Source organism: Dermochelys coriacea, chromosome 6 (assembly GCF_009764565.3).
Source record: "Dermochelys coriacea isolate rDerCor1 chromosome 6, rDerCor1.pri.v4, whole genome shotgun sequence".
Classification (NCBI taxonomy): domain Eukaryota; kingdom Metazoa; phylum Chordata; order Testudines; family Dermochelyidae; genus Dermochelys; species Dermochelys coriacea.
Genome location: NC_050073.1, coordinates 64,400,415 through 64,425,570, shown reverse-complemented (window position 1 = coordinate 64,425,570; position 25,156 = coordinate 64,400,415). Strand labels below are relative to the sequence as shown.

The window sequence follows — 25,156 nt, the reverse complement described above, 5'->3', positions numbered from 1 at the left end:
GGAGAGAGGAGTGGGAATGTGGTGCGCTTAGGAGAGGAGGCGGGGCTGGGGCAGGGGTTTGGGGAAGGAGTTGGGGTGGGGACTTTGGGGAGGGCTTGGAATGAGGGCGGGGCCGGAGGCAAAGGGGAGTCGAGCACTCACCAGTGCCATTAGAAGTCGGCGCCTATGGTTACCCCAGGAGCAAACATTTGAGATCCAAGTATAGAGCCAATACTTGTACTTCAAATACAAAAATGATATGTGCATACAGATAGCATAATCATAACCAGCAAATCATAACCATTTTATAGACACCTCACTTGACAACCTTTGCACAAGATTTGCATCAAATATATAACAGTGGTTGCAACAATGATCTATATGGTCATATTTTAATCAGATAACGTCACCGGGAGCATAGGCACCAACTCCGTGAGTGCTTCGGGGCTGGTGCACCCATGGGGAAATATTAGCGGGTGCTCTGCACCCACTGGCAGCCAAGCTCCCACCTCCTTGCCTTCTTCCCCTCCCTTCCTCCCAGTGTTTCCTGCCCCCCCTCCGCCTTGACTTCTGTGCTTCCATTTCTCCTTCTGTAAAATAGTGTGCTATTTATATATTTTTCTCCTGTTGGAATTAATATTTGAAATGATTCGTATTGATATGGGAACCACCAAATACTAATGTAACCATAAATTCCTTTATTAAATCCAAAGGCTAAAAGGTACTTATACAATTGCTCTAAAAGTGCCTAAAAAGCCTAAATAATAAGCAATTTACTACACCCAAACAGTAATTAAACGCCTACAAACATTTCATCAAGATATGTACAAACCAGCTAAACCCAGGAGTGCTTAGATCCGTATTGGCTGGCTCCAATGGTGTCCGGCATGTATTAGCAATGAACCGTTTTAAGTGTTTACTTTTTTATATCCTTTAACAAACAAGTGATGTCATTGCCAATTACTGACTTCAGCTAAAAACAATTTGAGACAGTTCACCCTTATTTCCAGTCTTAATCCAGATCAGATTTATAACCTCCTTTCTTCCTAAGGCCTGTCCTTTCCTCCTTCTTGCTGCCCAATAGCTTTCCATTGCACCTAGATTCACACAGGCTTTAACACTAGTGTGTGGACTGGGAAGGGCCATATTGGCTCATTTTAAGACATTCCTTTTGTCTTATCTAAAACCATCTGCAATCACCTCTGTTGGTCAAAGATCTTCTTTGTAAAAACTTCCCCTTATCTCATTATTCTTTGAACAAGACATTCTCCCTACTTCACTCCTTCTGGCCTTGTAATTTATAATTTTCAAGGCCTTCTGTCTACTTGCTAGTCAGGACCTTTGTTTACAATACATATATATTTCCTTACCAAACTAAGATAACTCTTAATTATTTAATTTCATATTTATCCTACACCTTCTGTCCATGTTGTTGTTAGTTTGTACTTGTAAAGTGCTTTGAACTTATAAAGCTCCATGTGCTGTTTCCTCACATAGGCTATAAATGAGAAATAAACTGGAGATTGAAATTAGTAGGAGGGGTGTATAATTGCAATATAATAAATTAGTTTTTAAAGGACAGTATCACCAAGTACTAAGCCTCTTCTCGTATTATAGAGTAACCATTAGAAGTTAATCATAGTTTAATGACTGTTCATGGATTAAGTGAGATGGAAAAAGCATGCTGGCTAAGATTCCATAAGGAACAAATGACATGGAGATAGAACGTTTCCCTTTACAAAATAGCTATCATGCTGCATTATAATTAGAATAATAAATCCTTTTTGACTCTGTTTTATGACTAGTGTAAATAGAGATTGTTAGTACTGTCCCTGGATATCACTAGTGGGAGATGCCTAACTATGATGAGCTTTCTGATATATTCTTTCACCCCTTTTGATGTTGGATAAGTGGATTACATTTTTAAGGTGTGATCAATGCATGCAGAAGAACCTAAGGCTCATAGAATATTAGGGTTGAAAAGACCTCAGGAGGTCATCTAGTCCAACCTCCTGCTCAAAGCAGGACCAACACCAACTAAATCATCCCAGCCAGGGCTTTGTCAAGCAGGGTCTTAAAAACCGCTAAGGATGGAGATTCCACCTCCTCCCTAGGTAACCCATTCCAGTGCTTCACGAACCTCCTAGTGAAATAGGGTTTCCTAATATCCAGCCTAGACATCCCCCACTGCAACTTGAGACCATTGCTTCTTGTTCTGTCATCTACCACCTCTGAGAAAAGCCTTGCTCCATCCTCCTTGGGACCCCCCTTCAGGTAGTTGAAGGCTGCTATCAAATCCCCCCTCACTCTTTTCTTCTGCAGACTAAATAACCCCAGTTCCCTCAGCCTCTCCTCATAAATCATGTGCCTCAGCCCCCTAATCATTTTTCTTGCCCTCTGCTGGACTCTCTCCAATTTGTCCACATCCTTTCTGTAGTGGGGGTACCAAAACTGGGCACAATACTCCAGGTGTGGCCTCACCAGTGCCGAATAGAGGGGAATAATCACCTCCCTCGATCTGCTGGCAATGCTCCTACTAATACAGCCCAATATGCCATTGGCCTTCTTGGCAACAAGGGCACACTGCTGACTCTCATCCAGCTTCTTTTCCACTGTAATCCCCAGGTCCTTTTCTGAAGAACTGCTGCTTAGCCAGTCGGTCCCCAGTCTGTAGCAGTGCATGGGATTCTTCTTCCTAAGTGCAGGACTCTGGACTTATCCTTGAACCTCATTAGATTTCTTTTGGACCAATCCTCCAATTTGTCTAGGTCACTCTGGACCCTATCCCTACCCTCCAGTGTGTCTACCTCTCCCCGCAGCTTAGTGTCATCTGCGAACTTGCTGAGGGTGCAATTCATCCAGATCATTAATAAAGATGTTGAACAAAACTGTCCCCGAGACTGGCCCCTGGGGCACTCCGCTTGATACTGGCTGCCAACTAGACATCGAGACATTGATCACTACTACAATAATAGTAGATTTTTGTTCCAGAAATTGTCACATTAGGAGAAATAAAACTGCCCTAATCCCCCTAAATCACAATGACACATCTCCATGTTTACAACCTGACCAGTCACCAGTCTGTTGCAAGTGTGCCCTACTGTTTCAGAGCTAGCAACAGCGATTAGACCAGACCCAAACCCAGCTGGCATGAAAGCATATGGGACCCTTCCAGATGCTTTCATGCCAACTGGGTTTGGGTCTGGTCTAGTCGCTGTTGCTAGCTCTGAAACAGTAGGGCACACTCCCAGGCTCAGACATCTTGTATGACACTCTTCTTTAGGATGTGGGGTACTGCCAACTAGTCACACTAGACTCCACAATCAGTGAGACTTTCCAAGGTGCTTCCTCAGAACTCAATTTAGGCTATGGGCACTCAGGGCTTCAAGTTTAACCTCTTCGGAGACAACATGCCAGAAGGCAAAGATTAGTGCCTTAGCAAAGGAATGTCGTAATCACAGGAACAATACTCTTAAAGCACTTGACAGTCACAGCTCTTCGAAAACAAGAAAAGTCCTGAGATGCATCCTCCCCGTGCCTGATCTCACCCCTTCTGTGAGTTTAAGATTTGTCAGCATTTGAGCCTGGGCAAAGTCCCCCCTTCTCCTGCAAGTCCCTGTGACTGTGGGGGGTGACTATTTCCGATCCTCGGTCCGTTCACGTATCCGGGCAGAGTTCCTCTGGGTGGAATCCTCTGACTCTCTTGATGCCTTTGAGAAGCAGTGGATGCTGTCCGGGGTTCTCTGCTTGGTGTCCCTGTCCGGTTCCCTTCATTTGACCCTTTGACCACACTCCTGTCCCTGTTATTTCATTAGTTGTCCCCCGGAATTATTTGGTATCCAGGTCCTGTAGATCCCCCTCTTAGGCTGGAGGGGGGAAATCCTTTAGCAGTGGATGGTCTTCGCCCGCCCACTTCCCGGATCCCAGTAGGGCAAGTCCTTCATTTGGTGATGGTCAAACATCCCTGCATAAAGCAGAGCCCTGCTTTTAAATAGGGTGTCTCCTCTGTGTCATGTGCTTAGGTGAGAAGCCCTAGCCTCCCCACACCCCCTCTTCCAATATTGCCATGTTTGCACCATCTATGGGGTCCTGGTGTAGAAAATTGTTGTTTGGCAGAGGTAGGCCAGCGGTTGAGAGGCAGTCAAAGTTGGTGGCTCCAGATTGCAGTCTTGATGGCATCTCAGTGATAGTCCTTCAGTGAGGTCAAGCACGTTTCCTGAGCAGCAGAGTTGTCTGGTATGCAGTACAATAGGTTGTCTGAGGGCTTGTGTTCAACACATAGTACAAACTGGAGTTCCGTAATTAAATACAGACGTATCCCACCCTGTCACACAAGGATCAGAATCCTTGATGGCAAATCAGATTATTTCTTTTATCCAGCTTGTTTGTGTTTTTTGTTTTGTTTTAAACAAGCTGCTTGAATTATTAAATCAAACTCCTTAATTTCTTGAGAGTCAGCCACTAGGTGGCTCAATACCACAGATATTTCATTCTTCCAGAGCTGTTAACTGCCAGTAAATATATTGTATCCTGCAGAAATACACAAACTACATGGAAACATTTATAAAATTTAAAAATAAATCCAGAAAAAATTGAGAAGTCAGGTAGTCCATAGGTGAACAATAATGAATGTATTCAGATCCAAATCTAAGGAAGTTGCTTGTTATAGCTGGTCCACCACAGAATAAAATGGTTAAAATCCTGAAGTGTCTATGTAGCTGTTGTTCATAGATAGTACCTGTGTACTGTGTATGTGACTTTGGCAGGAAGGGCAGCTATAATTAGAATGTTCAAATTATTGGTTAATAAATTTTCAAATTGGTTGCAAACAGAAGATAATTTCTGCTAATATATTCATTACTTGTAAATATTCACCAGCGTTCAACCTATGGGTTATTCATGAAGTATTAATTTCAATTATTCCCTGTTCATGTGGTGTGAATTGTCACCCAGCTACATGGTATTTTTTTGGTCCATGACTAGATGGCAGACATTTAAAACAGAATGACAAACAGCTGGCTCCAAAATATTCTTATTAGTGCAATGATACATTGGTTTACATCCGAACAGGAGTATTAATATTAGCCATCTCCAAGAATACTCAATTCTCAGCATTAATCAAAAGTTTGAACATGCCTGAATTAAACAGCACCTTGGAATTTAAAAACAGTTTTGCAGTACTCAACTAGTTCTAGCTGTGATATAATAATTTGAGCATAGAACATGAGAAGGTATGTATTTTGTCTTAACTACTTTCAAAGGAGATGTAAAACCAAGGTCCCCTGACAACTTATGGCCACTAAAGAGCCCATGGAACTGCTTGCAAGGGTCGGGTGATAACTTCTCAATCATGGCCAAATTCCATGTCTGTCTGTTACAGTTTCCCCAGCAATTTTAACTGGATACAGTGTTCTTAGTTTTCATTTACAGTTCTAAACTGTTGTGTAGTGTGTGTTTTGCACTGTTCAATAACTGCATCTCACTTCAGCTGAATTTTGGTGATGGGTAATGTGAGCTCTTTGTCCCTTAATGCTATCTCAGAGCAATTTGGGAGGCTTAATAACAATCTTTTGCACTTAGCAATTTTTATCATTACATCTAAAAAAATACCTTCTTCACAAGGGTGGATAATTATTTCCATTTTACAGTTGAGGAAACGGAAGTAGAATAGATAGAAGGGACTTACCTAAAGTTGAGCAGAATGTCAGTTGTGGAGCTGGGAGAGAACCTAGATCTCCTGTCTCCTATCAGCTGGCTTACACTGCCTCCCTGCAATTACATGAGCATAGGTGGAGATCCCCTTTGCTTGTGCAGAATCCCCATTGAAGTCAGTGATTTTCGGTAGGCACAGGGGTCCACATGTCCACATCTCATTATATGATTGAAGTCTTAAAACCCCCAGTGTGCCTGTGAGATAGGTAAGCATCATGGCCATTTCACAGGTGAGGAAAGAGGCACAAGTGGGGAAATCCTGGCCCCCTTGAAGTCAATGGAAAAACCTGCATTGACTTCAATGAGGTCAGGATTTCACTCGTAACATTTGTGACTTTCCCTACGGTCACCCACACAGATTGTGGCATATACAGGAACAGAATCCAAATTTCTGTGCCTCAATTGCAGAACTGTCCTTTGCCTCTGCTGTTTCTTTCTGTAGAGATGCTTTAGCTAGAAGTTCAGGCTAAACTGATTTGCTGTGCTTCATCCTTATTCTGGAAGTCTTGAAAACAGCCATGGGCTGTCCTTCATTTACTATAATTTTATTTTTAAACAATTAAAAAACATTAAATGGTCTACTTTCATGCCTCAAATAAACAGTTAAATCAGTTCTTTGGCTTTTCTCAATTTATTATTGGATATGGGACAATAAGTCATTGAATAGTGTAGCTGTATTGTCCCATTTATCATCAGCATTGACATGCTAATTCATTGTTTTGATTAATGATAACTCAAGGATATTGGAGAGAGAGAGGTGGCAGCAAATGTTTGTGGACAGCAAGTTTTACAACTCTATATGATAAACCAGAAACACCTGTTGAACCTATGTGACAGACCCATAAGCCTCTAAAGCCAATTGTTTGTATTATAATCTTACTTTTTCAGTATGTTAAACACATTTTTAGGAGGTGCTTTGTTAGCATCTTATGGCAGTGTGCCTGGGACAGAAGCTTCAATGAGAGAACACTCCCCCTTTTACAATATAAATAAGACTGTAATTTAGTTAAATGACAAAAAGCACGAATAACATGGTTAAACTGAATAAAATATCCTTATAATTTGCAATAAGTACATAAGTGATGGCTGTCATTGGAAAGGCAGAGATGACATTAACTTGGAATGTCAGCCCAATGCTCCTAGAGCAAAATTTTGAATGGGAAAAAATTCAGTAAGAGAATTTACTGACTACATAGACAGACTGTATAAAGAGGAATTGCCATACCGGAATAGACTAATGATCTAGCTACTCCTGAATCCTATCTCAAAAAGTGACCAATGACATACTCTATATCCCCATAATAATGCAGCTAATTGTGATGCCCTAGGGCATTTTCTTCCTGATTTCAGCTGGGGTTAAAAGAAAGCCTAAAATGCAGAATTTTACATTAATGGAACACTTTGGTTGAGGCTGAAATCTCACATAGAATTGCAAAGTTATATTCCCCACGATAATTGATGCATATATCAAGGCTGGGATTTTTAAAGAAATTAGATGCCCAAATAAATCCCACTCTCCCTTGCAGTCCTACCTACAAAAAAACTTGACCTCAGTTAGTGTGCTGAGGTCACTGGCAATCACGCTGACCCCTGTCTGTATCCATCTGTTGTCTCTTGTTGTATGCTTAGATTGTAAACTACTTGGGGCAGGGACTGACTTTTTGTTTTGTGTTTGTGCAGTAACTAGCACCATGGGTCGTGAGCCATGATTAGGACACCTCATTACTATGGTAATACAAATAATAAAAATAAAAGGAGTTGGATACCTAACTCCATTAAGTTCCTTTAAGAATCATATCCTAAAGAATTAAGTAAATGCAATGAATGCTCTGAGGACCATAACTTGGCTTCCTGACTTTCTGTATTTAATCCCAGTGTTGAAGATTTTTCTTTAATATAACTGCTAGAAAAGGGACTGTGAACATGGCATCTTCTTCACAGTCCCTTATAATAGCTTTATAGATGACCTGAAGAAGAGCTCTGGGCTTGTCTACACCATGCAGCTTTTAGCGACAAGGCTTGTCGCTAAAAGTCAGCATGTTTAAACACTCTTTGTCGGTACTTTGTCGGCACTGTTGCTGACAAAATACTTCCAGCCCTGCGAGCAGCATTAGTTTTGTCAGCAGGAGAGCGCTCCTGCCAACAAAGCCGCGTTCACACTGCCACTTGTGTCTGCAAAACTTTTGTCTTTTATGGGGGGGGGGGGGGGCTTTTTTAAGTCCCTGTGAAAGACAAAAGTTTTGTCGACAACTTCGCAGTGTAGACATAACCTCTGTGTAAACTCAAAAGCTGCCCCCTGACCAACAGCAGTTAGTCCAGTGGTTCTCAAACTTTTGTACTGTACTTTTGTACTTTTCACATAGCAAGCCTCTAAGTACAACCCCCCAATAAATTAAATAAAATTAATTAAATTAAATAAATCTCCTTACAGTGTGTATGATAAACCCATTGTTTCATGTTCTCTGTGTGTGTGTGTGTGTGTGTGTGTGTGTGTGTGTGTGTGTGTATAAATCTCTCCTCTGTTTTTTCCACCAAATGCATCCGATGAAGTGAGCTGTAGCTCACGAAAGCTTATGCTCTAATAAATTTGTTAGTCTCTAAGGTGCCACGGGTACTCCTTTTCTTTTTGCGAATACAGACTAACACGGCTGCTACTCTGAAACCAATAAATTAAAAACACTTTTTAATATATTTAACACCTTTATAAATGTTGAAGGCAAAGCGGGGTTTGGGGTGGAGGTTGACAGCTTGCAACCCCCAGGAAATAACCTCCCGACTCCTTGAGGAGTTCCAACCCCCAATTTGAGAACCCCTGAGTTAGTCCATTAAAAATATTACGTGTTTCTCTTATAAATGTACAGACAGATACAGGATTAGGTTGGTATTTTTGATTTCTAAATGGAACCAATAGAGAGACAAAGGTAGGTGAGGTAATATCTTTTATTGAACCAACATCTGTTGGTGAAAGACAAAGCTTTGCAGTTTACAGAGCTCTTCTTTCAAGTCTGTCTGGGAAACATACTCAGAGCATCACATGTAAACACAAGGTGGAGCAAAAAGAAAAGGAGTACTTGTGGCACCTTAGAGACTAACAAATTTATTAGAGCATAAGCTTTCGTGAGCTACAGCTCACTTCATCGGATGCATTTGGTGGAAAATGCAAAACAAAACAAGGTGGAGCAGATTGTTTAGCATAGTAGTTAACACATATTTCAAGGGACCATTCAAAGTGAAGTGGCCCATTAACACCCCGCCAATTGTAGGTGGAAAGCTAGGGGGGAAGGCAGTTGGAGGGGGGGGTTATTAGTGGGATATGGAACAAATGTTATGTGGAGGTCAATAAAGGAGAATAATTATGGAATACTCCGCTGCCATTTTTCAGAGTGAAAAGAAAAGGAGGACTTGTGGCCTCACGAAAGCTTATGCTCAAATAAATGTGTTAGTCTCTAAGGTGCCACAAGTCCTCCTTTTCTTTTTGCGAATACAGACTAACACGGCTGCTACTCTGAAAGAGTGGTAGCCGTGTTAGTCTGTATGAGCAAAAACAACAAGGAGTACTTGTGGCACCTTAGAGACTAACACATTTATTTGGGCATACGCTTTCTTGGGCTAAAACCCACTTCATCAGATGAATGGAGTGGAAAATACAGTATGAAAATATATATAGCAGTGCATGAAAAGATGGGAGTTGCCTTACCCAGTGGAGGGGGAGGGGTCGAGACAAATCAATTAAATTGGGCTATTATCAACAGGCTGAAAAATTACTTTTATAGTGGTAATCAGGGTGGCTGCTTTCAAACAGTAAACAAGAAAGTGTGAGTAACAGTAGGGGCAAATTAGCATGGGGAAATTAGTTTTTTTTAGTTCGTGTAGTTATAGTAACAACAAGGAGTCCGGTGGCACCTTAAAGACTGACAGATTTATTTGGGCATAAGCTTTCATGGATAAAAAAAAACCACTTCTTCAGATGCATCAGATTGCTATTGTGTCACTTGTCTGATCACCACACTTCAAAATTGTCATGCAGCTGAAGCTGCCCTTTTGTTACTCCACAGGTGCTGGGAGAGGCAGACGTACCATTAGCGCTGGCGCTAGCCCACTGGGGTCCCTAAGCAGGACTATTCCATTTTACCCAACACATGCTAACAGGGGGCGCCCTTGAGCTGCTCAGGGCCTAAGCAATTACTTAGATCTGCTTATGCCTAGTGCCTGCTCTGCATACAACTGCTTACAGTGGCAGGGAGGTCTGCAGCCATCCGAACTATGTTCACATGCTGGCAGCCTTGGTGTCCTGTCCACGATTCACCCCTCACAATACCTAAAGCGGACCTGTCCTCACACGCAGCGTGATCGCCGCCACAGCAGGTACAGGTCGCCCGCCGGAACAGCAGGGTGATAAAAAGACCTGATTGAAAACTAAAGCCGCAGCCCCCGCGGTGGAAAGGCTCCCGCCAGCGAGGCCTGGCCCACCTCCACCACGCCGTCCAGCCGCAGCGCCTGGGTTATTTTATACCCACACGCAGGGGTCATGCAGTCCCGTGCAGCGGGCCCCGGGCAATCCCCGCTCCGAGAACAACGGGCGCGGCTGCGCTAGCCGGTGACGGAGCCGACCCGCCCAGCAGCTCCTGGTTTACCCTCGCTCTCAACAGCGGACACACAACGCACCAGCCGCGCCCCGCCCCGCCCCGCCCCATCTCCAGCTCTGGGGCGGGACGCGCGAGGTCCCCCCTACTCCCGGGCGCTGCGCTGGGCGGCGGGACCGCGCCCGCCAATCCCCGAGAGCCAGGGAGCAGCGAGAGTGCGGGGTGGCCGGCTGGCCGCGGGCGGCGGCGTCTACCCCCCGGCGCTGAGGCGGGACATGGCGAATGTCAAGGTGGCCCTCCGGGTTCGGCCTCTGAGCAAACGGTAGGGGGCGCCGTGGGGCGAGGCCGGGGCAGCGCCCGGGGTGGAGAGGCTGGGCTCCGTGTGCCGCGCGGGCGCCCAGGGGGGTGCTCGGGCTGGGCTGCACGCCGGAGCCGCGGGATTGCGCCTGTCCCACGCCCTAGGTGGGCCCTACGTGGGCATTGCGTGGGTGGCCCGCGGGTCTTCTGGGTTCTCGAATGGGGTAACCCTCGGCCGCACTACTTGCACCGGAGGCCGACTGGGGCCGCCGTCCGAAGGGACGAGATTTGTGGGAGGCACTTCAGCGGTGTAGGTGTGTCCGCTGGGGCTGTGTGTGTATCTGCACAGGTGTGTGTGTGTGTGTGTGTGTGCTGCTTAAGTGCTTACGAACCGTGGATGTATATGGTGTGTGTACGTATCTATACGTATACAGGTATAGCCAGCAGAGTGAAGCAATCGTATAGATGCAACAAGTGAGGAAGGAATTGAATGAGCGTCCACGGGGAAGCATGAGAGCGTCTAAGAGAGATGCTGTGCACCTGAATGTCTAAATAATACTAATTGAGGCTGGTGGGAAGGGGGATGATCAGTTGGAAGGTGAAGGTGGAGACCATTCCTTCCACCCCCCGCTGTCTTCTTCCCTGGCTGTAAAGCCCTGCTAGCCAGGCCAGCTCATGAAATGCGTGTCGCGCCCCTCTCATTTATATGTGCTGTACTGTATGTCTTTTCCGTTGCACTGTTTGCTAATTATCCTGTGACATGGCAGCTCGTTAGCTTTTCTGGTTTTAGCAACTTCGAGGATGTTAACAGATAAATCGCTGGTAATTTATATTCAGCATGGTAGTGGCTGAAGGGGCAGTATTCGACTACGATTCATTTGCTTGTATCTGAAGAAAAGAAAATTTCATGTAAGGCGACAAGGAAGATGACTGAAATAGTCCTGTTCAGATCACCAGGACCCTGGAAAATCGTCTTAAACAAACAGACAAAAAGTGGTGCTGTTTATTTTACTTGCCCCAAACAGAAATGGGGCAATTGTCAGTCTCTGTAAGAAGCCTCCCTCTTCCATTCCTTCCCCCCTCCCTGCTTTGTTGTTGCTGTTTTCTCCTCCCCGCCCTACCCCCGTAGGCAGAAGCCAGATGTTCAGAATGTTACTCATTCCCTAGGGCTTGTTTGCTTCCAAAAGAAATCTAATAACCTCACTCAATACTGTGATTGTAAGTTCATTTCCCACAAATGTGAAGATGTTATAGTTAGAACAGCTTTCTAACGTGACCTATGTGTATAATATACTGTATAATCAAAACCATGTGTACTGTGGACGTTTTGGGAGGAGGGGAAAGAGAGCAAGAAGTACTGAAGCTGTGTGAATATGGGTGGCTAGTAACTTCTTCTGTCTTAGGGGAAGAGGGAGAAAAGCAATATAGCATAGCAGAAAAATGGAAAAGTGCCATGAGCTCCCTCTCTGAGTCTTTGTTTTGATGCCTTTTTTTTTTTTAACTTGAGTCTGTCATGTTGTCTCTTGGCTTCATTGACCTTTAATAAATAACCCTTTTATGTTGTAGACAAGCTGTTTCTGGAAGAGTTTCCCATCCTGAGAACTAATCCATTCATTTTACCAACAATATAGTAGCACATCTTTCACGCTTAAATTCATGGAAGTGTTGCCATGGCCTTGACTAATGTAGTTTGAGTTTATAACTTAATTTAAAAACTTGCTCTCAGCTTCACCTAATGCAAAAGAAAGTCCTTCTCTACATCAGTGATGTTTGAGGGAGGGAAAAGGTAGGTAAAAATAAGATTTGAATAAAATAAGCTTAGCAGTTTTTGTTTAAGTTGTAAGTCTGTGCAAGGGGGAGGGGAAGAAGCCTACAAGTTTTTTTGGATGCATTTTTGTCTTTATTTCAAAAGCAACTGTCATGTGAAATCCTTCCTATTTAAAATATATGTCCAAATAACATTATAATCCTGACATTAATTCATGCTGTTGTACTGTGGGGAAAACTGCAGTAGCAGGAGAAAGCCAATTATGTCTTTGAAGAATATAGTATTGTTTTAATGTTACTGACTGTGATTCTTTGTATTTGCTATTTCTTTGGTGTTACAGACACTTTGCAAAAATGAAAAATAAGGGCTAAGTAATAGTAGGCAATTGGTAATGACTGAACGGCTCCAGTCCGTAAGATTTTAGTTTAATTCTCGTCCAGATTGTTTGGAAACTTAGAGACTAACAAATTTATTTGAGCATAAGCTTTCGTGAACTACAGCTCACTTCATCAGATGCATTCGGTGGAAAATACAGTGGGGAGATTTACACACCCACCCACCCCTGCAGGTGGTCTTTATAGTTACCAGTCCGTTGTAGCTCAAGTCAATCTAATGGCCAGTTAGATTGAGTACGAGTGAGGAGCAGGGCTCTATTGGTCGCAATCCGAGGCTTTGCAGGACTGAACCCAGAGTTCCATGGCAAAACACCCCATCTTTATAGTTGTAAATTCCCATTTGAGTCCATCCATTTTGCAACGTCATCCTGTAATCATTAGTCCTTAAGTGGTGTTAATCTTGGGGTTTTCTGCCGTTGTTTATTTGTTGTCTCGCCTTCAGGGGTGCCTACCTCACCTCTGAGGTCATCAATGCTGCTAACATGTTTAGCATGGATACAATGGATATTTTCTGATTGTCTCCTGCTGTTTCCAAGTCTCTCACTTTTTCTTGACCATCTAGACATTTGTGTTGGCTTTTACATATTATCTTTTCCTGATGCATGCATTCCTCATTCACACAAACAGTCTCTCACAGAAACCTTCAAAGGTATACAGAATACATTGTAAATTAAGCCTTGCTAAATCTTATAACTAAAACAATTCACATTGGGGCTTCAGGCCCTAAACGTTTCTCTAATTTATTTATCATAGACACAAAACAAAATCCTGTCTTTTACTAACTAAACGTTATAACAGGTCCTAATTGTAATGCATATGGGAAACAGGATCCCAGTCTCAGAGGGTTATTCCTTTCTGTTATTCAAAAAGGGTGGCTGGCCGAATGAAATCAAGGTTTACATCAATTCTTATAGTACAATTATAAAATTTAGCCCTACACAGGATCACCAAGCCAAGAGATGTTCCCAGGTGGCAGGGATAGTCAGAGATTCACTCTCCAGATACCCTTGGGATGAGGGGAGGGTGCCAGGAAGCCATGTATTCTAAATTCACCCCTTCCACTGTTTATATTTCTATGTATTTCAAAACCTGTACTATTGAGTAAAGCTTCATACTCCATACCATCAGAGAAAGGCAAGTTTCATCTCCTGCCCCCTTCCATTTTACAAATAGATAAGAGAGTGCCTGAAGTTTATTTGTGGCAGAAATGAGAATTTGTTTAAATTTGTTAGTCTCTAAGGTGCCACAAGTACTCCTTTTCTTTTTGCGAATACAGACTAACACGGCTGCTACTCTGAAACCAGAAATGAGAATGAAACCCAGGACTCTGGTATGACCGATCCAGATCTCAGCCACACTGCTTTCAGATTGATTATGCCAAATTTATGTACTTGATTCACCCCATCTGTATTCACCCTATCTCTAATCACTAGACCAGGGGGTTCTTAAACTTCATTGCACTGCGACCCCGTTCTGACAAAAAAAAATTACTACATGACCCCAGGAGGGGGGACTGAAGCCTGAGCCCACCCGAGCTCCCTCCACCCTGGGTGGGGTGGGCCAAAGCCCAAGCCCCACCACCCTGGGCAGAGGATCCCAAGCCCAAGGACTTCAGCCCTGGGCAAGGGGCCTTTAACCTGAGCCCCACCACCCAGAGCTGAAACCCTTGAGCTTCGGTGGAACAGAATCCAGGAATCCTGATCCTAACCTTCTGTTGCTGCCTAGCAAATAGTTGGGTAACCATTTGGCAAAAAGAAAAGGAGTACTTGTGGCACCTTAGAGACTAACAAATTTATTTGAGCATAAGCTTTCGTGAGCTACAGCTCACTTCATCGGACTGAATGCATCCTAAAGCTTCCTAAAGAGCTCTCAAGTGTGCGGTGCCGCAGGATGCCATTCTGTCACCCCTCCTGATAAACTTGTACATGGGGCCGGTAGGAGGGTTAGTAAAGAGGCATGGGGTGCAGTGTTGTCAGCAGGTTGAGTATAACCAACTATATATTTATATCATGTCTGATTCGGATGATGCAGTTCAGCATGTCAGCCACTGTTTAGTTGAGATTGGGGTATAGATGAGAGTGAGATAGTTGAAGCTCAGCTCAGATAAGAGTGATGTTGTGATGGTGATTTGGGAGAAGCAACTGGAGGAGATGGCAGAGGTAGTATTGTCTGCTTTGATTGTATGAGTACATTTGCTATTAGTTAATAGTGTTGGCAATTTACGGTGATTTTAGACCCACAGCTGCTGTTTGACAATCATATTACAGCAGTGACCCAGAGAGCTTTTTACCCTGTGTGTCTGGTTAGGAGTTTGCAACCAGATTAGACTACTGCAATGCACACTACATGAGGCTACACCTTAAAACCATTGGAGATTGAAGTTGGTTCAGAAATTGTGCTCCTTAAAATTCACAAAATATGCAAAGTTTTAAAAAAAAAAAAAAAAAAAAAAAAAGGTACTGGGGGATCATAAGATCCTGCTTGGTATCTAAACATTGATTTTAAATATAGTATAATATTAACGTTACTATTTTTAAAAAGTTTAGTTGCTAAATATTAGCTTTTTTGGGCCAGGGACAATCTTTTTGTCATGTTTGTACAGTGCCTAGTTCAATGGGATCCTTGGGGCTCCTAAACACTACCACAATACTACTACTAATAAGATTTAACTTTAAAATTTCTACGTGCCCTTGCATAAACTTAAACCAGTTTATAATCAACACACTTCAGAACAGCAAATGGATTAATCATTCTATTTCTATTAATTAATGTATTCTTCTGCACCAAAACATTATCCTAGGAGAAAACTTAAAGAATGCTGACGTAACTTAATGTGCCCTGGAATTAGGTTTTTGTTTTCAAAATATTACCCATGTAATAAGCTACATTAAAAAAATGTTTGTAACAATTATACCTGAGTACACCTCTAACACTGTATTTCCCTTTTTAGAACAAAATTAGGAGGCAGACAAGTTGGGTAGGCAGACAAATTGGAATGGTGATAGCTAATGTTGAAGTGTTATATGGCAGGAGGAACTAGTGAAATCTCAGTTTATTTCTGAGGTTGGGATTTTTTTTATTATTTTTTTTTAAGAGGTGTAGAACTTTTATAAAGAAAGTGAAATATCATTTTATTTGTTGTTAGCTGGATACCATTGTAACACACTTTCAATCTTAACTCTTTTAACTAAGTACTTCTGTTTCGGTGTAGGTTTATTAGCTTACTGTCTGATTTTTGCCCTAGATTCTTTATTGGTGGGGGGTGCTAGTTAGTGGTTTTGATTATTTTTTAGAAGGCAAAACATATTGCTCATTTTTTATACCACGCTAATTTAAAAAAAGCTGTGTCTATAGTACCTCTTGTGCTTCCGCCACTTCAGTTGTTATGGCAACTCATTACTCTGCCTGAAAGCGTCTGGGCCACATTGTGAGAAACCTAGTATTTTTGTGGGACCCTTGTTAGCACACACCAATGATAAGACCACTGTATATTACTTTGTATAGGGCCCAGCAAAATGTAGGGCTCATGCTGGTTGGCTGCTACAGAAAATCCACATGATCCACACTTAAATTCATGGGCATAGAAAACTGAGGACTTGAAGGAACTTTCTCCCCCACTAAAAAAAATTAAGGATTGTGTTAATAAAGGAAACATTGAATTTGGAACAAACACTCATTTATCTGACTCTTTTAAAAGTGGGAAAATTTAGTTATGGTATAAAGCTACTCATTACGGCAATATTATATATATAAATATAACTCTAGCCCCTTCAGATAAAAAGAAGAAAAAAGTGTGTCTGCTGCTGAAGTTGTTTCTGTGAGACTGGAAAAGGAGCACTAAGGTCCTTATTTTCAGGTCTGCCGCTGTTTGCTTTTAGAAGAAAGTCCCTCCCGCCATCTCTATGAACCCCACAGGCAGACTGCTTGAAGGAGCTTCTGTCAGATGAACCTGTTTGGAAGTCATCCCATCAAAAGCCTGTCACATTTTGCTACTCTGCACTCCTCCAAATTTGTGAGACCCTCTGAGACCTGGAGCTAGCCCTACCTGATGTGTAAAGTCTTCAATCTGGAGTCACCTACTGATTGTGGGCAATGTCATGTGGCAAGGCTGAGCCATGGTACCACCACATGCTGACACAACTTCAGTCTGTGTGTCTATACTTTTCCTCACTATCTACGTGATGCATAGTGCAGTTCTATAGGAGTCTCCCGACAATCCAGCATACAGGATAGGAGAGGGCTGTTGAATTGATGATTAGGCAGATGATTGGTTGTGAGCAACCCCAATACTATGGAGTGACTTTCCTACTGTTCTGTAGTTGCGGGTGGTGGTGAATATTTCTTCCTTCTAATGATCCCTGGAAACTATGGGCTAGTCTACACTGGCAATGCTAAAGCCCTGCTGAGGCAGTGCTTTATCATGGCTTGTGTGGTCGTGGCGCCACACAGTGCGGCTCCCAGTGCTGGTGCACTGTCTATGTGATGCTTTACAGCGCTGAAACTTGCTGTGCTCGGGGGTATTTTTTCACACCCCTGAGCTAGAAAGTTGCAGTGCTGTAAATTGCCAGTGTAGACAAGCCCCCAGTGTGCAGCCTGGCAACTCAAGCAGTGTGCTGAAAAGAGGATTTGACGTTAGTGAATAGTTCAGTAGGGAGGCTGCAATTTTTCCAGCATATTAAAGGGTAGCAGATAGCTTAATATAGTGTAAATTACCATGATCAGTGTGATCCATGATGTCTTCATTATCATGTCTTTTTAAAAAGTAATATGTAAAAATACATTACAGAATGAATGTTTATTTGTTAGTAGTATGGCTCTTTTTTTTTTTTTAAACCATTTAATAAATGACGTCATGAATGAGTGTACTAAACATAATGCTATGTTCCATCCCATTCATTCTCTTTAATTATGCACTGTGATATGTAAATAGAAAGGATGTTGTGGATGGCCTCTGGAATAGTTTTGTAAGCACTAGTTATTGCTACTTTGGGGACTGCCATTAATGAGTACTACATGCAAAAGAACCACCAAAACTTGGACTTTTGCATTGAAACAGTATTTCTGTTATTGTCCATAGTAATGATAACTTCTAGCAGGCTAAGTAACAAAACCATTCCGACTTTTATGCATGAGAAATCTCAAATGTTGCATTAATGTAGCTAATCTTTGGTGTTATTTATAACAATAATAGGTGGTAATTTTTTTTCAGACATGTATGTAATTTTTGTTTAATTGAGAAAAAGTGAGTGAGGTGATATATTTTATTGGACCAACTTCTGTTGGTGAAAATCACATGCTTTCGAGCCACACTGAGCTCAGGTCTGGGAAGGATACTTAGAATGTCACAGCTATATACAAGGTGGAACAGATTGTTTAGCATAAGTAGTTAGCACATATTTCAAGGGACCATTCAAGGTGAAGTGTCCTTTTAGCACTTCACCAGTTGTAGAGGGGAAAGTGGAAGGAGGGCGGAAGTGGGGATGGGGGACAGTGAGTAAATTATAGATTGTTTTCAGAGTAGCAGCCATGTTAGTCTGTGTCCGCAAAAAGAAAAGGAGTATTTGTGGCACGTTAGAGACTAACAAATTTATTTGAGCATAAGCTTTCGTGAGCTACAGTTCACTTCGTCGGATGCATGCAGTGGAAAATACAGAGGGGAGATTTTATATACATAGAGAACATGAAACAATACCATACATACTGTAACGAGAGTGATCAGGTAAGGTGAGCTATTACCAGCAGGAGAGGGGGGGGGAAAAAAAAACCGTTTTGTAATGATGATCAAGGTGGGCCATTTCCAGCAGCTGTATGGTAACACCCATTGTTTCCATGGGTCCAGATGATGAAGATGTCACCAATATAGTGTGAGTAGGGGCACAGGGGACGAGAGCTGAGGAAGCGTTGTTCTAAATCCGCCATAAAAATGTTGGTGTACTGTGGGGCCATGCGGGTACCCATCGCAGTGCCGCTGATTTGAAGGTATACATTGTCCCCAAATGTGAAATAGTTATGGGCGAGGACAAAGTCACAAAGTTCAGCCACCAGGTTTGCCGTGATATTATCAGGGATACTGTTCCTGACGGCTTGTAGTCCATCTTTGTGTGGAATGTTGGTGTAGAGGGCTTCTACATCCATAGTGGCTAGGATGGTGTTTTCAGGAAGATCACCAATGGACTGTAGTTTCCTCAGGAAGTCAGTGTGTCTCAAAGATAGCTGGGAGTGCTGGTAGCATAGGGCCTGAGGAGGGAGTCTACGTAGCCAGACAATCCTGCTGTCAGGGTGCCAAAGCCCGAGATGATGGGGCATCCAGGATTTCCAGGTTTATGGAGCTTGTGTAGCAGATAGAATACTCCTGGTTGGGGTTCCAGGGGTGTGTCTGTGTGGATTTGTTCTTGTGCTTTTTCAGGTAGTTTCTTGAGCAGATATGGTGTAACATCATCAAAGATCTACAACCTATCCTGAAGGACAACCCATCGCTCTCACAGATCTTGGGAGACAGGCCAGTCCTTCTTACAGACAGACCCCCAACTGAAGCAAATACTCACCAGCAACCACACAACAAAAACACTAACCCAGGAACCTATCCTTGCAACAAAGCCCGTTGCCAACTGTCTCCACATATCTATTCAGGGGACGCCATCATAGGGCCTAATCACATCAGCCACACTATCAGAGACTCGTTCACCTGCACATCTACCAATGTGATATATGCCATTATGTGCCAGCAATGCCCTTCTGCCATGTACATTGGCCAAACTGGACAGTCTCTACGTAAAAGAATAAATGGACACCAATCAGACGTCAAGAATTGTAACATTCAAAAACCAGTTGGAGAACACTTCAGTCTTTCTGGTCACTCGATTACAGACCTAAAAGTGGCAATTCTTCAACAAAAAAAACTTCAAAAACAGACTCCAATGAGAGATTGTTGAATTGGAATTAATTTGCAAACTGGACACCATTAACTTAGGCTTGAATAAAGACTGGGAATGGATGAGACATTACACAAAGCAAAACTATTTCCCCATGTTTATTTTCCCCTCTACTGTTCCTCAGATGTTCTTGTTAACTGCTGGAAATGGCCCACCTAGATTATCACTACAAAAGGTGTGGGTTTTTTTTTTGGTTTTTGTTTTTTTTTTCCCCTTTCCTGCTGGTAATAGCTCACCTTACTTGATCACTCTTGTTACAGTGTGTCTGATAATGCCCATTGTTTCATGTTCTCTATGTATATAAATCTCCCCACTGTATTTTCCACAGCATGCATCCAATGAAGTGAGCTGTAGCTCATGAAAGCTTATGCTCAAATAAACTTGTTAGTCTCTGAGGTGCCACAAGTATTCCTTTTTCTCTTTATAGATTGTTGTAATAAGCCATAAATCCAGCATCTCTATTCAGGTTTTTTTTTAGTGTCTAGCAAAGTTATGAATCTAAGCTCCCAGACTTTGTCTTTTGAAGGTGCTGTGCAGGTTTCCTTTGATGATGAGAATTGAGAGGTCAGATATGGAGTGATTGTTTTGTGAAAAGAGTTCATCCATGGGTGATGTGGTGCTTTTGTTCTTTATCATTTTTCTGTGAGTTCATCTGCAAGCATAGTTCTTGTCTGGTTTCACCCACATATTGGTTGTTGGGGCATTCAGCGCACTGGATGAGGCACACAACTTGTTGTGATGGGCATGTGTAGAATCAATGGATCTTGAAAGGTATGTTTTGCGGGGTGCTGATCATTGTTTCAGTGAAGATATGTTTACAGATTTTGCGTCGGTTATGGCAGGTTCTGGTGGAGTCGGTGAGTCCTGGTCTTAGAGGAGCTCGCATCTGATGATGAGCTTGGCGAGGCTGGGGAGTTGTTGGAAAGGTAGAAGAGGGGTTTGGGAAAGATTTCTCAAGGTGTGGTCCCCACTGAGTATGGGTTGTAGTTGTTTTGATGATACCCCATATGGGTTCCAATGTGGGATGGTAGATGACAATGAGGGGTGTGCGGTCGGAGGGCTTTTTATTCCCATATCGAAGCAGGATCTCTCAGGGTGATATTGGGTGGCCCTTCCATGTCCACGATACAATGTACTTTTCTGGTGGAGTATTTTTGTTCGGTAAAGGTGGTTTTAAATGTGTTAAAGTGTGTATTCCTGACTTCCTCCTCTAAGCTTATTCTGTAATATCTGAGTGTACATAAACGTTTCACCTTTCACCAGTAGAAGTTGGTTCAATAAAAGATTGCCCTCACTCACCTTGTCTCTTTTAATATCCTTGGACCAATACGGCTACCACAACAAATTTTATTTAATTGACATTAGCCATATAAAACGTGTTTTGCATTTTGTTCACAAAGACCCCAATCCTACAAAAGTTTGTGTGCAGGAATAATGGTGTGAACTCTTCTAGGACCTAAATCAACTAGTTGAGAGTTTTCATGCCTTGAGACAAGACTCCCTGTATCACAGCTTCAGAACACATTTGTTTAGAGGAAGGTGTATCATTCTGAGAAAAGGTACCCGTAGAGATTTTTGGGTAAAATTTTCAAAAGTGTCTCAAATCTTATTCTCAGAAGTTTGAGTTGAGCTTTAGCATGGCTCATGTAGTCGCGGTATAGCGCTCGGAGGAAAACGACCTCCATGAGGGGCATAGCTACAAGCGTTGGGGGTGCAGCTACCAGCGTCGGTGCACTGTGTATATTGGCATGTTACAGCGCTGAAACTTGCAGCGCTCAGGGGTGGGTTTTTGTTTTTGTTTTTACCTCATGCTCCTGAGCAAGAAAGTTGAAGCGCTGTAAAGTGCCAGTGTAGATAAGCCCTAAAAGATGTAGCATTTGTTGCCTCAAGGTAATTTTTGTAAAGGGAAAAAAAAAGTGTGGGCGTGGTATTGTTAGTTTCTTATAGTTTGGTTTTTTTTCCATGTTTACATGCAGCATGCTGGATAACTTGAGTGTTTGTTTGGATGGTAAATTAGCTCACTGTCAGCATTTAAAATCACATCCTCTCAAAAAACTACTACATGCAAAATCCACACCTGGGTGTATGAGAGTATATCTCCCGTTGACGACTCTGGCTGAATTCTGCAGTAGTGTTCGATATATTGGGGTGCAAATTGAATAGAAAATGGGTGTAAAGGGTAAAGTGTAAATTGTGCTGATTTAGTGTTCAATGCACATACAAAATGAGTGCAATTAACACACGGTGAAATTCTGGTCCCACTGAAGTCACTGGCAAAACTCCCTTTATGTATATGTAGCAGGAAAAGCAGCCAGTGATTGGGTATTTAAAGCAAGCCCTTGTACCTTTTATTTATTTTCCTGTTAGCTGCTTTTCTGCTATAGGTAGGGATAGATGACGATTTGGGGCCCTCATAGGTGCTGACTCCATGGGTGCTCTGGAACTGGAGCACCTATGGGGGAAAAAAAAGGGGGTGCTGAGCACCCACCAGCTACAACTGTTTGGTGGTGCCCCAGATCAGCTGATCAGGGGTGCAGCTCGTGGAGAAGGTGAAGACCAGCAAGCAGCAGGTGGGCAGGGATCCCTCAAGGATGGAGCAGAGTGGGGTGGGCCTCGGGATGGGGCAGAGCGAGGATGGGGGCCTTGGGGAGGGAGCGAGGTGGGGGTGGGAAGAGATGGAGCGAGGACAGGGCCGTGGGGAAGGGGTCTTGGGGTGGAGCGCCCCCTGGGAAAAGTAAAAGTCCTCACCTATGTTAGGCATAGCATAACATAGGCCTCCCATGACTGCCTGAGAATCACCTCTCAACCCTCAAGCCCTACCCTCAAACTTTGAGTGATAGTAGCAGTGATAGTTTGAAGAAACTCTGAGACTGTCTTCACTGCAGGTTTAACTCAACTTTTAGCGTGCCCAGCTTGGAGTATAGTTTAGAGCCTGGATTTCACTGTAATGTGAGCGCTACCCTCACCTGCCTACGCTGTATTGTGGCTGCAGCTGAAGCCTGGATTGCAGAGCTCAGATTTCCATAGTCATCCAAAGCCACCCCACAGTTCTCTGGGCCTGTATTTTTGAGCCCTTCTACTTACTTGCTTCCCATTCACCTCCTATGCACTGGAAACTACAGTGATGGCTCTTGTACCCAGGGCTGTGAATCACCTTGTTACCCCCTATCTCCAGTGACAGGAAGTCTTGCCTGTGGTAGCTGGGTGTCAGCTCCCTAACACCACCAGCCTGTTATCACTCATACACTCTCCTCCAAGCTATGAGAAGTGAGAGAAGATGCCATCCTAGCATGCTGCTAGCTGGCCAGAGGATTACAGCAGGGTTCTGGATGCCTTCTGGTATGAGTAAAGCAAAAAACATGATTTTGGAAGATGCATCTGAAATCAGCATCTCTACAAGATGCTTGAGAATTTTTCATACATGAGATATTCAAGACAGTTGGTGAGATGCCTGTATTTTACCAGCTCTCTCCATCTAGTGATAGGCTGATTAGCTACCAGGTTTGTCAGAGGGTGAAGATGGATGGCAGGAGAGAGGTCACTGGATCATTACCTGTTAGGTTCACTCCCTCTGGGGCACCTGGTATTGGCCACTGTCAGTAGACAGGATACTGGGCTGGATGGACCTTTGGTCTGACCCAGTATGGCCATTTTTATGTTCTTATGTCACTGGAAGGAATAACTTTTTTTCATCAGAGATCTCCAAACAATTAACATTCTCCAAAGCTTCCCAGATTTGATGTAGTGTTAAAACCAATGCTGGTAACAGGCCTCCGATCTGATTACCTTAGCCCCCCAAACATGCCCTCAATTTTTTAATTTTTTAAATTAATTAAATCTGAAATTCATACCATAATATTTATTTCTCCTGCTCATTTTGACCCAACTCCAGAGATGACACGCATGCTTTCTGGTTGCTCGTACTGAGTCTGTAAACCAGGAATGTCTTGAATTGAATCCTGGTGAAAGGTCTCGCCTTTCGCCTCACAGATGTTGTGCAGAGTGCAGCACACCACAATAATACAAATGGCACTGGGCACACTGGCATCCAAACAGGTTTGTAGGCCATGCCATCTTGCCTTCAGCCAAATGCGCACACTGTCACCATCCTGCAAGTGCTCAGTGCATGGTTAAACCTTCTGCCAGGTTCTTTGATACCAGAGTAGGGCTTCGTGAACCAGGGTAGTAGCTGGGTTTCCTAAAATAACAGTGGGCACAAGTACTCTGTTGATAAGCATGTCATTTGGAGAATGTATAAACAAGTAAATGCCAGGTGGTTTCAGCACCGCGATATCATGCACCCTGCTGGTGCATCCAACGCTGGTGATCGTAAACTTTGCCTTTATGGTCATGCAAGGCCTGCATAATGCTTGAGTGGTATCCTTTGCCATTGACATATTCATGTGCTCCTCGTGGTGGGCAAACAATGGGCACGTGGCTGCCAACAGTTGTCCCAGTGCAGTTTGGCAACACTATTCTCTGTCATCCTACTATTATTTCAGGCACTGTTATTTCAGGCACAACACCTGGGGGTAGACCAAAGCAGTCATTGACTCACAAACCTCCACTACTACTGCAGTACTAACAGCTAACTTGCTACCATCAAACTGAGTAGTTACAGGCTTGTAGCAATCTGGTGTCACCTGTTTCCAGATGGCAATAGCAAATAGCTTCTGGACTGGTATGGCCTCCCTCATTTGTGTGTCCTGATGTGGAAGTATTGGGGTTAGCTCCTCATACAGCATTGGTGGCCTTTGCTGGTCATCCCAGGTCTGTATGATGAGTTCCACCATGCTGTGCTAGTTGTCCTGCACCAGAAGCACCAGTTTGCATGTAGGGAATCTGTAGTAATTGTAGCATGCATCCCCTGTCTTCCCCACTGCCATGTCAGCATCCAGCCTGTATGATCTCCTCCTTACCAAGACCCACTGCTGCCTTCTGAGTGTCACAAACTACAGCTGAAATTCCCTCCATAGTGTCCCATATGCCGTCTCTGTATCCTGATGCAATAACAGTGCAAACAAAAGCAGGAATAGTTCTAGCACCTGTGCTTGGTTGTTGTCTTGGCAACGTCTGGAACCTACAGAAGGGAGGAGCATGCAGAGCCAGAAGTGCCTCAGTTAAATGTGTCGGTGGGCTAAGAACACTTCCACACAGGTATTTGGGAAGAACAGACAAGTAGTCCCACTATACGCTCCAAAACAATTCCTATTAGCTCAAGTGAGTGAGGTGCTAAGAATCCTGGGACACACCTGAGAAATGCTAGCATCTAGTGCAGCACCATGTGGATGCAACTATAGAGATATGAGTCAAGAACAGGCAGCTCTGCAATGTGGATGCTTCCAGGTGGGCTTGGCTTGCGTGGGTGCCCAGACTCAGGTAAACTATTCAGTGAAGACGTACGTCCCCAGAGAAGAATGGGCATCAGCATGGGGGCTCCTTTCTGCTGCATAGGGGTAGCACCAGGTCCCTTGCTTCCTTCCCGAGCAG

The 25,156-nt window shown here is 43.3% G+C and overlaps 1 protein-coding gene and 1 long non-coding RNA gene across 8 annotated transcripts in view; one reads left to right on the top strand and one right to left on the bottom strand.

Annotated features, from left to right (window-relative positions):
• Positions 1–571: 571 nt before the first annotated feature.
• On the bottom strand, positions 572–25,059 carry LOC122460821. Its single transcript, XR_006282346.1, has 3 exons — positions 25,042–25,059; positions 24,238–24,239; positions 572–1,396 (listed from the first exon to the last, which is right to left on the bottom strand). It is a non-coding gene; the product is annotated as an uncharacterized LOC122460821 (long non-coding RNA).
• STARD9 (StAR related lipid transfer domain containing 9) overlaps positions 10,362–25,156 on the top strand; it is a 184,268-nt gene continuing 169,473 nt past the window's right edge. For 6 of the 7 annotated variants that reach the window (XR_006282342.1, XR_006282341.1, XR_006282340.1 and 3 more), the window contains exon 1: positions 10,362–10,596. Coding sequence is in view for 4 of the 7 variants with exons in the window: in XM_043517537.1 (XP_043373472.1) it covers positions 10,550–10,596 (47 nt within the window). In the remaining 3 variants the exon portion in view is untranslated. The remainder of the gene's footprint in view (positions 10,597–25,156) is intronic. The other variant, XM_043517535.1, reaches the window with a different exon arrangement.